The sequence below is a fragment of the Papaver somniferum genome, chromosome 1 (genome assembly GCF_003573695.1).
Source record: "Papaver somniferum cultivar HN1 chromosome 1, ASM357369v1, whole genome shotgun sequence".
In the NCBI taxonomy this organism is placed as follows: domain Eukaryota; kingdom Viridiplantae; phylum Streptophyta; class Magnoliopsida; order Ranunculales; family Papaveraceae; genus Papaver; species Papaver somniferum.
The window spans coordinates 200,734,165-200,747,258 of record NC_039358.1 but is presented as its reverse complement, the minus strand read 5'-3'; the positions used below and the strand labels follow the sequence as shown (position 1 = coordinate 200,747,258).

General features: G+C 37.3%; 1 protein-coding gene, 2 long non-coding RNA genes and 1 other non-coding gene across 4 annotated transcripts; 3 read left to right on the top strand and 1 right to left on the bottom strand.

Annotated features, from left to right (window-relative positions):
• Window positions 1–2,317: 2,317 nt before the first annotated feature.
• LOC113335261 lies at window positions 2,318–3,673 on the top strand. Its single transcript, XR_003353238.1, has 5 exons — window positions 2,318–2,499; window positions 2,907–3,001; window positions 3,217–3,324; window positions 3,438–3,493; window positions 3,581–3,673. It is a non-coding gene; the product is annotated as an uncharacterized LOC113335261 (long non-coding RNA).
• Window positions 3,674–4,110: 437 nt separating this feature from the next.
• On the top strand, window positions 4,111–8,046 carry LOC113335265. The gene is made up of 4 exons (XR_003353240.1): window positions 4,111–4,389; window positions 4,483–4,620; window positions 6,303–6,419; window positions 7,960–8,046. It is a non-coding gene; the product is annotated as an uncharacterized LOC113335265 (long non-coding RNA).
• A 2,991-nt stretch (window positions 8,047–11,037) lies between these two features.
• On the bottom strand, window positions 11,038–11,126 carry TRNAM-CAU. Its single transcript is given in 2 exon segments — window positions 11,038–11,073; window positions 11,089–11,126. It is a non-coding gene; the product is annotated as a tRNA-Met (tRNA).
• Window positions 11,127–11,332: 206 nt separating this feature from the next.
• LOC113312038 (17.8 kDa class I heat shock protein-like) lies at window positions 11,333–12,198 on the top strand. The gene has a single exon (XM_026560812.1). It carries the CDS (start codon window positions 11,521–11,523, stop codon window positions 12,028–12,030), a length of 510 nt encoding a protein of 169 aa, XP_026416597.1. The 5' UTR covers window positions 11,333–11,520; the 3' UTR covers window positions 12,031–12,198.
• The last annotated feature ends 896 nt before the right edge of the window (window positions 12,199–13,094 follow it).

Here is a 13,094-nt window from a genome sequence, read left to right as displayed (position 1 = left end):
TATCTTAACTTGAATACTCAAAAGTTATAGGATGTCTGATGAATTTAATGAACTGTAAGAGTCCAGACATTGCCTATATTATGAGTAAGTTAAGTGGATATAATTGTAGTCCAGAGCAAGAGAATTCAGATGCACTGAGTAGAGTATTATGGTACCTAAAATACTCTTTTGATTTATGAAAGGTATCTTGTTGTCCTTGGGACTTTATGATGCAAACTGGATAGTTGACTCAGAGGAGTCTAAGTCTACGAGTGGATATGGTTTCACTCTAACATGTGGGTTTGTTGTTGGAAGATTTCCAAACAAACATATCGCTCAATTCATTATGGAATCTGAGAGTATTGCGTTAGATAAAGCATGAGAGGGGGCCGAGTGCCTAAGATGATTTTTAGAAGACATTCCTCTTTGGCATAGGCCTGTGCCAGCTATATCTATACATTGTGTTAGCCAAGCTATAATAGTTAAAGCTAAGAAATAACTAATCTCAATCGGCGTTATTTCCATTGATTGGATAAATTCCAAGGAGAATATCGCGAAATCTTTGACGAAAGGTTTGTACAAAGAGATAGTTAAAAATGCATCAACGGGGTTGGTGCTTAAGCTCATATATTAAACTTTCCATGAAGGATACTCAACCTTGCTGACTGGAGATCCCATGATCAAGGTTTCGAATGAGACAACTAATTTATGGTGGGTAAAGGTAAACACTATCTGAGATTTTCATTCTCTGTCCCTTCCCTATGGTGTAGATGTGATAGTGTGACTGCATGTGGAGGATGACTTTTTAATAAGTCTTAATGAGTTATATAGTTTCAATTTAAGATTGAAGTGGGGTGTAGCAGTAACACTCTTTATGGAAACTCACCTATCTGAATGAGGAAGTGGGTCGCTTCCTGTGAGAATATTAGCTGATTCTCTAGAGCATTCTGAGAAACAGGATACGTCCAGGGCCAAAACGGACAAAACGGCACGAGCTTGGCAGCAATCTTGGAGATATCACCCGTGGTTGTTATCACGAATTACATCAAATGCTAGCAGTTCAAGACATAGTTCACTGTCTCTAGCAAGTAATTCTGGTAATATCTCACTAAGCAAAGGTTCAAGACCTCATGGACACCTCTGCCTAAAATGGTATTTCCTGCGTTTTTTTATGTGATTTTCATTTTGATGGTTTTGGTATTACTGGAACTTAGGACCTAAAGGTCACTAAGGGTTCACTAGTTCATGCTTTTTCACTTTGGTGAAAGATACCTATAGTCTCACCATGTGAGAATTAAAGATGAAAGCTCTCAATACTATTATGATTTATGCAATCCATAGTATGACCCTGGGGTCAACACACTTTTGTGTGAGGGAGAGGACGTATAAATGACTAGTATGATTTCAACACTTGCACGATCAGTCTGTTTGGATCGTGAGGTTGGGATGTTTATTTACCAAGATCTATCTGTGTTTTCATGTTTTATTGAGTTTTCATTCATGTGGGGGATTGTTGGAAAACGATTAATAAAAAAATAATTTTTTAAAGTTTTAATAAAAAATTATAATTTATTGTTTTATTTTGTGAATGAAACTTTTTAGTCCCACATCGTGGAGTTTCCAATTTTTACTAGTTTTAAGAAACTATATAAAGCTTTTAGTCCCACATCGGGGAGTTTTTCTTCTTAAGTTGTATTTGTCAATTATATAAAGAAATTCACTACTTTTGTAAAATCTATGGGAAAGGGGTTGCTCTATATTTTAGAGGGACACCTAAGGAAAAATATTTTATAGCGGTTTTTAAGCATTCGCGATTTTCCTTAACGGTTTTTTCGGAGTTGCCAAGCTCAAGTTGAGCATCTACTACATATGCTAGTAGTAGGTGTATTAGGGTGTTTTATCCTGGAGATATCCGTCCTGTGAGGGCTATAGCATCACTCTTGAGTGTAGCCGGGCGCTAATGTCTTAAGGACAGCGTGTTGAACACGTGACTCACTCTATTTTCCAAAGTTTTGCCTTGTTGCTGTTGCGGAGATACGGGGAGCTTGTTCGTTTCGTCAAAGCAATCACTTCCATTATAAAGGAGCTAAGTATCAATAACTTTTGCTTATTTGATTTTTCTTTGTTTTTGATTATTGCACCCAACACATTCATACATCATTTAGGGAACACCCTGCCTGCTTGTATGATGGCTTCTGAAAAGAAGATTATGGGGATTATGAGTTTCCTAGTGAACGAAATGGGTTATAATTCATTATGCATCCGGAACCCCAATGGTTTTTTTTCTGTAGCTTGAAGTACTGGATTATCCCTAGGTGTTCTGTTGTCAGGATTTTGGTCTCCAAGGGTCTGATACAGGTGAGAATTTGTACACTTTCAACAATGGTAGACAAGTCTTTTCTGGAGAAATTCGTCTGGAAGTACGAAGAAGAAGTTGCTGAACTAATGAAGGTATCACAATGCCAACTTAATCACCAACACCTACTTCAGAACTGAAAGATTTGATGAGATGAATACACGGTAATTACTGGTAATCTCAAATTATAGTGTACGCTATCTTTGCCAATTTTGTTTAATTTCTGATTCTCTTTCATATTTTAGCTCTGCGTCTCTGCTCTTGTTTATGCTTCTATTGTTATTTCGGGTACAAATATTGAGATGCTTCACATACGAAAAAATTGAAGAATATATATCATGGATTCGGAGGTTGACAATTTAGTAACTTCGTTTAACTGTCCGTTGGAGTCCATTAATTAGATACTTTTCTTTTTTCTGCCATGTAACACTTCGTTATTTTCCTTATAGTACCGAGATGATAAAACTGTTGGGAAAGGTAATATCTTATTTCAACTGTTCATTTTATTTGCAGAAATCGTTTAATTGCAAATTTTGGGTTTGTTTGTGATTTCATTTTTTTTTTTTTGCAGATTGCTGTGTCATCTGTTTGACTGCTTTGATTTCTGAGGAGTTCAAGGTTGTTAATGCCGAGGATTTGAACTCTGTATCAGATATTAACTTGAAGGTAATTCTCCTTCTGATTTATAAGTCCCACAGTACCTAGTTAAAAAAATTGTAGTGATTTTCCTCTTCTATATCGACGTAAATTTCTAGCCCTTGAGAGTATTGAAGTTGGTCCGGTCAGTACATAGGGTAAAAAAATGTTGTGGGCATGTTCCTGCTTATTCTTCTTTTCTATCTTTGATGTTTGTGTAGACTGACTTGTAACATGTTTTGCAGCTTTTATTTGAAGAGCTACTGGAAAGGATCTAGGAGAAAGATGAGGAGGAGGCTAAAAAGTGTCAACGTCTAAATGTTGACTTCTCTGATCTATCACGCTCGATTAAGGTATATCAATGATTATATACTAGCACTAGGAGTTATTTTATATCCTTACTCTGCGATACTCATAAGATGATAGTCTCCGCAAGTATTCACACTCATATATTCTCTCACTCTAGACATCTTCAAATTGGGAGGACTGCTTGCCACTTTTAGAGGACATCCAAGAGTATAGGTATTGGGAACTTTCTACTTTATATGTATAAACAACTGTCAAACCCCTCTATTTACGATATCCTAATTAGTTCATATGCTTATTCAGATCCACTGCACAAGAGAGTGAGAAGAAAGACATACTTGAGGACTACTTACACATTTGCAAGAAAAGGCTAAAGCAAAGGGACGGAAATGCGAGGAAGAGAAGGTATGCATGTCAGCATATGGTTTCGACTCATGTATTAGTATCCTCTGCTTTTTAAGTGTACTGTTAATTGGTTCTAATGTAAGTGAAGTTGGTAAAGGCTGCGTTTTAAGTGTGCTGCTAAAAGATGATATAAGGCATGTGAGTTACATTTCATTTTTAGGTATCTTGTGTATGCTTTGCATGTGATTCCAGGAGTTCGAGTATGATAGGCAGTTTTAATTTTCACAAGGGTAAAAATCTGAAAAAAAGTGTAAAATTTGTCTGTGGCCATTTTACTTGGAGGACTAAGATTTGGCAAATATGAGTTCTGGAATTAATTTCATTAATTTTCCCAATCTTTAGTGTTCCTCTTCTCTTGGTAATTCTTGGCAATATATTTTACTCTAATAGTCCATATCTATTGATCACAGGCAAAGAAAGAAAAAGAAAGAGATTATAAAGAGAGAAGGAAGGACAAAAACTGTAAGGAGAAGGAGAGGGAATGTGATAGGGGTAAGGAGAGAGAGGCTCCAAGAAGGATGATACAGACTACAGAGAGTGACGCTGTTGATGCATCTGATGTGAAGGATGAGAGAAAAAGGGACAAGGATAAGGGAATCATGGAAAGCAACATCAAAGTGGGGCTGATGACATGAGTTCTGAGAAGGAAGAGAAAGATGAATCAAAGAAATCACAAAGACAGTAGTTCTAGGAAAAAATCAAGAAAGGTAATAATATCATGCGTTCACTTTTTATCTATTGTTCCTTAATTCCGGGAATCATAGCTTGTAAAAATTTGAATTTTCCTTTTTCACATGTAGGCAGCATGCATACACGCTTGATTCTGGTAGTGAAGGTGGGCACAAGATACATCGTAAAGATCATGGAGATGGGTCCCGTAGAAATGGCACTCACGAGGAGCTTGAATACGGGGAACTTGGAGAGAATGGGAAGATTGGGTAGCTCTTCTTTTCCCTGCCCTATATAAGCGTTTGTTTTTGGTTACAGTGCGCTTGGTTGCTTTATTTTATCTAATTATTACTAGATCTGCTTTTCATTGGTGAAACTAGAGAGCACTTTTCCTTCTTGACCCTGTGAGTCTTTGTCCATTGAAATACCATAGATGGATTGCCCAAAGGAGTATAGTGTAATAACGGAAGAGTCTCACCATGAAGCCAAGTTGTTGGATCAGTTTCTAATTGTCGCTCTTTTGAGCTGACTAGAACATTGTAAACTAGTACATCTTATAGTATAGCAAATGTGTGATATGTCTTAGTAAATACTCTTCCCTTTGTCTTTAAACCAAAAAGTGTGTTTTGCTTTTTGATCCATTTAAGACTAGGATATATATATATATATATATATATTTGCGGTGGCTTATCAGAGGGTTGTTGTACATAAGAATCTATAGAAATCAAGGGGTCTTGTATGAAGCAATTGCTTGAGTAGATGGTCCGTCTTATTTGATACCCCAATGATACTTAAGCTAGTTTTCTAGGTACCAGATCTTGCATAATCCTGGTTAATTCATAAAAGAAACTTTAATTATTATTTATTTCAATTTACATTCGCAAACAAGTGCTGAAGGTATACTTGATTGTTGGCATGTTAAGTGGGTATAATAGACTTATAAAACATCTACATCCGGGGGCTATGTGAGAACATATTAAGGCATATTGAGAGGCTTTTATCTGTTGTCAGCAGCCAAATATCTTATCAAAGTTGCAGAGTTGTCTGCCAAAGAGAAGCTGATTTCTTGCAATGTGACAACAATGTTGTACCGAGGGTTTAGCATGACCAGTTTAGAAATTGATCCTAGATCCGGAGGAAAAATTTGCCCTTCAATTCGAGGGAGGAAAGAAATAGGAGAATATAGTATAGAAGGATGAGGCTAAAGCATGTTTGTCACCAAAGTTATTAAAAGCTCATTTTTGATTGTCTTGTTCAAGCAAGTCTTTTGATTAGCCTTCTGGAATCCAGGCTCATTAGTTACAACACTGAATCTGGTTAATCACTTCTCTTTATCATCTCATCGATACGAATCTGTTAGGTTCCAATTTTTGGAGAAACACGTGTTAGCTATACGCGCTCCATTATGAATGTGACAGTGCTGGCAATTAGCTAGCCGCACTAACCTTTGTGGTAGATGTTCTTGGTAAAAGATGGGATGGTCTGCTGCCATTTTGGTGTCAGAAGTTCTTATCCCATACAGAGGAAGGCTCTGGCTGATGAAGCTTTTCTTAACTGTGAGAACCTTTGTGGAGGAAGAAAAAAATCTTGAGTCGTATACGCCTAGTGGGCCCTCGAAGAGATGGATGTTTGTGGAGGTGTGGTAGAGCAAGTCTGTTATAGTGTTACGATGTGTATCTTAAACAGGATTTGTTGATTCTTCCAGGATAAGATTCATTAGTTATCTTTTCTAGGTTCTTATTATCTTTACATTCTCACTTTGGATCTCCACAAAGAGCGTTTTAGGTTGATTTTGTACTTTTACCTAGAAATATGCTTGGTTCTGTTCATTTACAGTACAACAAGCATGAATTCCTTAGTGTTGTGTTTTGCTTTATTTTCTTTCAAAAGGTGTTGGGAAAGGGATTTTCTGCTGTTTGGTAAAGCTAACTTCATGGCTATTTATCTGCAGTGACAACAAAGGTCAACCTGAGTGTGCAAAGAATCCTGCTTGATCAGTACCTTTTTCGTCAAGAAAGTAAATCCGGAGCATCTTATCAAGTGCAGCTACACGGGATTAGCTCACCAGGTATGTTGTCAATGCTGATGCTTAAAATGGTTATTTTAGCTGATCTCTCATACCAAATGTAGGATCTCTTTGATAGTGACTTTAAAAGTAATAATTATGAATTTTAACTTGGAGAATAGGGGAATGATGTCTAACCCTAGAAAGTCAATGAAAACTATGATAGACACTGCAGGTAAGAATCTCTAACCTTTTGTCATACCACAATATGGAAACAAGGCATTCCTGTTCTCCAGATAAAACGCATGCCTGTCAGCTCAAACAGCAAGCTGTTAGTTAGCTAAATGAGTTCACCTACACGTTATTAAAGGGCCTAAGAGTGAAACAACTTAACATGTTATTTCAATTAGGGAAATGCCACAAGTGGTCTAAATTTGTGTAAAGAAGAAGGACCGAGCCAACAAAGAAAGCGAATTGTATGGAGGATAGTGAAATCGTCATTTTCTATGGATTTTAAAAAGTCTTGGAGCTTATTGTTCTGAATGATCCTATAACTGCATAGTTACTTTTGGGCTAAGGATCCTCCTGAAATTAGTCAATTCTGGTCCTGAATTCTGATTCGCTTCTCGAAATCAAGCAATCCCTCTTAAATCCTAATAGCCTCGTCAATTTTTTTTTAATTGTCATTCTTCTCAGTAATCTGTCACATAGGTAGGACGTTTGCATGTAAGTTATTCTTGTTTCTATATTTCGAAAGTGAGTACTATGTCCTCTCCTATGTATGAACATCTTGATATATGTCATGGGTTTATAGTTGCATGCAAGTAGAATGTAAGTAAGAAAAGTAAGTGGTTCATTTGTATATATACTGCGATTTGATAAAAGAGAAGAAGTGATACTCAAGAGAGAGAATTATTGATGCAATTTGACCTATAAATAATCAAACATCACCGTTAACACATTCTTGCTTCTCCATTCAATCAGTATGAACCCAAATTCTGATGATGAAGAAGGTTATGAGGTTGAGAATGAAAAACACTGTCACTGAGGTAGTACTAGATTTAAGGAAAAGATTGATTCTGAAGTTTCTCTTCTGGCTACTAATCTGACTGTTAACTGCCGTCCTTTTTTTGTTGTCAGAAATTCTTAACCCCAATAGAGGAAGGTTTTGGCTGACAAAGCTTTTCTAAACTGTGAGAAAACCTCTGTGGAGGAAGGTATTTTTTTTTTTTGAGTCATATACGCCTAGTGGGCCCTTGAAGTGATGAATTTTTGTGGAGGTGTCTTGGTAAAGCAGGTTATAGTGTTCTGATGTCTATTTTAAACAGCATTTGTTGGTTCCTCTCCCTCCAGGATAAGATTTACTAGTTATTTTTACTAGGTTCTTATCATCTTTACATGCTCTATTTGTAACTCTATAAATGCCGTTTTAGGTTGATTGTGTACTTTAACCTAGAATTATGCTTGGTTCTATTCATTTACAGTACAACTAGCATGAATTCCTTAGTGTTGTATTTTGCTTTATTTCCTCCCAAAAGGTGTTGGGAAATGTTTTTTTTTTTTGCTGTTTTGTAAAGCTAACTACATGGCTATTTATCTGCAGTGCCAACAAAGGCCAACCTGAGTGTGCAAAGAATCCTGCTTGAGCAGTACCTTTTTGGTCAAGAAAGTAAATCCGGAGCACTTATGAAGTCCAGCTGCATGGAATAGCTCACCAGGTATGATGTCAAAATGGATTCTAGTGAGATACTTTAGAGATGTCAATGATAATGCTTAAAATGGTTAATCTTAGCTGATCTCTCATACCAAATGGAGGATCTCATTGATAGTGACTTTGTGAACTTGGAGATTTAAATGTTCTGAAGTTGGAAGGTTAGCTTCTGGTAAGCCTACATGGCTAACATATACAAATGAATAAGATACATTAAATTGCTTTTACGTGTTTTCTTTGTTCTAGTAATTTCTCAGTACATTTGGGTGTCTATTTAGAAGTAGGTGTTCCGTGAGAATAGGGGAATGATGTCTAACCCTAGAAAGTCATTGAAAACTATGATAGACACTGCGGATAAGCATCTCTAATCTCATGTCATACCACAATATGGAAAAAAGGCATTCCCATTCTCTAGATAAAATGCATGCCTGTCAGCTCAAATAGCGAACCGTTGGTTAGCTAATGACTTAATCTATCATTTACTGCTCTTACTCCGAGGGAACCTTAATTCACACCCATTTTCTAAGTTGAAACTAGAGGAATGGAATGGTCATGGGGGCAGACTGTGATATTGAGAAATTTAATTCATCCAACAGTCAGGCTGCATGACAATCGATCCCATTTCTCTTTGGTGGTTATAGTGATAGATAGCTGAACTTTTCAACATTGGCTTAGGTTTTCAAACGACTAACGGTAAGATGTCACACTTTAAGATTGCAAAGACACCTTCAGTTCTGTCGATTTCCCCCCCATAGCCATAAGATGTTTAAAACAAAACTCGGAATAGAGCTAGATTACACGCAAAAGTTTGGTAATTGAATTTTGCAAATTTAACTAAAATCTTGGTTGTAAAATGAGAATTCCCACTCAAAGTATCTTGCTTGCGAAGCTTTCTTGAAGAGAAACATCTATGTGGAACTCTAATGTTGAGAAATAGTTAACTGCCTCCTCAAACAAGAATTCTCCTTTTTAAGGTTGGTAGCCTCGCTCTAATACCAAGTACTTCACTACCTTGCCCAGTTTAAAACTTGTCTATGTTTTCAACTTTCTATCTGGGTACTAACTTGGATTTGTAATACTGCATTCTGATACTTCTCAGATTATATGTGCAGTTGTAAACTGTATGTTGACTATTACCAAACTGTGATTGTCGGCAATAATCAAGATAAACTTTAGAACAGGCCGAATCGGGTTAGTTGCTTGTATAAATAATTCTGAGTTCTCCAAAAGGCTTGGTTGGGATTCGGAAATGTCTGAAAAGTCTAAAATGCTCGACTGGAATTATATTGTTATTTCTCATATCTGAGAAGTCGAAAGTGCTGGAATTGGTTATAATGTTCAACTTTGCAGGAGATTTCAATGAAGTTAGAGCAGCAACGTAAGAGAATCAAGCAGAATCAAGCAAGATGCCAGCAGTTGCTGTCAGGCTTGCATACTGCAGGAATCAAGAGCTGATTGTCAGGAGTTTGATTGCGGGTGCCGTTAGCCAGTATTTCTGTTTGAGTGCTGCCAATTGCCTGTTCGGTTTTCTCATGAAACTAGGTAACTTAGAATTTTGTAAAACGATCATCTACAGTTAAGAATCTGATCTATTAGCAAGCTGATTGTATAATGTTAAAAAATTTCGATTCCCTCACTCACTCTTTCCTTCACGAGTCAGGGAGGAACCAATCTTATTTCTATAATTTGATGAACACTTGGTGATCCAGACATCTCCCGACTTGGAAAGAATTTAGATATTAAGAAAATTATTTGGGCAATCCTTCTTCGCAAATTCATGTTTTGTTTACTTAATCAGGGCTAAATTAACAAATCAAGTCGTTGTAGTATAGTGGTAAGTATTCGTTTTTGTGTACATTTTTATTTTTGCTTCCGGTTATGTTATGATCCCAAGGTTTTCTGCTACCAGGATTGTAGTTTGTAAGAAGGGCCTGATTAAGGAGATGATTTCTAGAAATTCACTTTAAAATGGTAGATGAGTCTTTTCTGGAAGTTTGAGAAAATATAGAAGTTCCTCAACTAATGGAGGTATTCCAAGGTCATGTTGAATTGCTTCACAACTGAAGGATTTGTTAAGATTATTACAATCTAGTTACTAGATTTAAGGAAAAGATGATTCTGGAGTTTCTCTTCTAACTGCTAATCTGACGGTTAAAGGACTGGTTGTTGTTGTACTGTAGTGTTGTTAGTGATTACTTGCAGCTTGTTGGTGACGAAAATACATGGAGTTCCAATTGTGATTCCACCAAGCAATGGTAGCCGCTATTTTAGGATTGCATCATGGTGTTTTTGGTAATCAAAAGCAAAAGATGAAAAATAATTGAAGTTTTCAAAGTCTATTTGCAGTTAAAGTGTGTACCAGAAATAAAGAATTGGATTTGCATGCACAGTAAATGTACACCTCGAAAGAAAGATCATCAGTTTACTTTTGTAACCTCTTAGCAGGGCATGGCAGCAACCAGCAAGAGTGAGTGTTGCTCCCTCTTCAAGCACTTGTTTGAGCAGTAGTGTTAAGCACACCTTGAACTGTTTTCAACAGCTTCTCCTCAGTACTGGAATGCAGATAGCGAGACACCCTGTCTTTATAGATACATCATCATCATGCTTCTCTAGGATATATAGCTGGTAAAACTTTTGACTGCAAGTAACTGTTACAAACATCTGCATATTTTTCGTAAAGCTGTTTGACAATAATTACCGAGAGGCTCTCTCTGAGTGCACATAGAGTAAATTTTTTGGTATATCTCGGATCTAAACTCCATATCGACCGGTAGTGCAGGGAGACCTTCAAGAATATCAATCAGGTTTGTAATCTCCATCTCAATGACAAACCAACATATCGAAAACTGAATTTCCCTCTGGATGTTCAGGTCCATAGACTCCAAACCCTATAATTAACTCGACAAATAAGAAAAAAAAAAGAAGAAGCTAATGACAGAAAAAGAAAGAAAAATACAAATTAAAAAATGTTGGGGCGAGAGAGGCTCGAACTCTCGACCTCAGGATCACTCAGTATATAGCTATGAGACCTACGCGCTAGCCAACTGCGCCACCGCCCCAAGTTGACAGTTTCCATAAGAAAACAGTACAATTGGGGACACCTGGTCATATATAGAGCTGGGCTGGGCTTTATTAGGTGTCCAATCAAGGTTAGATGATGATCCGTCAATTTCCAGAAGCTTGTAGAAACCAGTAGAAGAAACTACAAGTAAATTCTTTAGGTGCTTCTCGAAAATTCAAGATTCGGCCAGAATTTATGTATTCTAAGCAAAACCTCTTTATAAATTCCACCCAGCAATGACATTCTGCTCATCAATCAAAACCAATCACAAGCAAAGCAAGCTTTAAGTTTTACTCACTGCCAAGCAATTTGTCAATTCTGTTTGCAAATCCAATTTTTGAATAAACCCCTTTTCTCATCAGTTCTCAATTTTCTCTGCTAGAAAACCAAAAATGTCGATCATCCCAAGTTTCTTTAGCAACCAAAGGAGCAATGTTTTTGATCCATTTTCTCTTGATATCTGGGATCCTTTCCAAGGCTTTCCTTTCTCTACCGGAGCTCTAACCGGACAGCAAGCTGGTGGTGTTTCTGATGCTGCAAGAGAGACATCGCAATTAGCAAACACAAGGATCGATTGGAAAGAAACCCCAGAAGCTCATGTCTTCAGAGCTGATCTTCCCGGTGTTAAAAAGGAAGAAGTCAAAGTTGAAGTAGAAGAAGGGAGAGTGCTGCAGATAAGTGGAGAAAGGAGTAGAGAAAGTGAAGAGAAGAACGATAAGTGGCATAGAGTTGAACGTAGCAGCGGAAAGTTTTTGAGGAGGTTCAGATTGCCCGAGAATGCCAAAATGGAGGAAGTGAAAGCTACTATGGAGAATGGAGTTCTTACTGTCTGTGTTCCTAAAGTTGAGCAGAAGAAGCCTGAAGTAAAGTCTATTGAGATTTCCGGTACTTCGGCTGCCTGAAGAAGCTTATCACGATCAGAAATGTATGAAATGCCTATGTTGCCTTTGTTAGTATTATGTTACTACTGTCTGTTACTAGTATGAGTTACATTGTGAGTTGTGTAAAAGTGGCCAAGCGCATGCTATGTACTAGATGTATTGTTGTTAATAAAATGAAGGTTTGGTTCACTTCGTCTGTGCCATCATTTAACCATAGACCTGAATTGAGACATTAAAGACTAAATATTCAGTAGTTGAAGTTGGATTTAGTGCTAATATCATGAATATGCAATATAAATCCCAAGTTTCCGGGATGCTCAAATTTTTAAACCCCGTTTTGAAATCAGGTAGAAAATTTTATAATTTGCCCACCTCATAATTTTAACTAGTTCTCGTAACAAGAATCATTACCATGCTTCTCTTGGATAGCTGCTAAACTTTCGATTGCAAGTAATTGTTATAAACATCTCCAAATCTTTCGTGAAGCTATTCACCATAATCACCACCAGGAAGTTTCTGAGTGCACATAGAGTAAAATGTCTGGTGCACCACCGATTTAAACCCCATTTCTTTTGGTGATTCAGGGACACCTTCAAGAATATTAATCTGGTATGTAATCCCCATCAGAATGGTAACTTCATACTATTTTTCTTGTTGTTTGATAGCTGGGATGAAGGAAACATTTTGGTTATGGAAGATCGATTTGGAAATTTATCTTAAGCTGCCACCCTTTGGAGGGGAATACAAGGTTACAAATTTTATCAGCAGTATCTTAACCTCGTGTTCGAAACGAGCAGCATCTTACCTAGCCGCACGTAACTGCCGACCCAGCGTTGCATAAGGAATAGAACCAGTAACACTTTGAATCAAACCTTTTCTTATAACTGTAGGTACACATTTCATCTTCCGCCGAGTGTCCATAATGATACACGTGGAGGACATGCGGCTAAGAGCATTAAGATATGATATCACACGTGGACAACCAAGAGTCACTTTATCCTATCTCCAGAAAGATCTGAGATCTACGACTGGGGATAGTCCGACTGATGCAGACAAGACAGGGACAGAGGACATTTGTCTGCCGC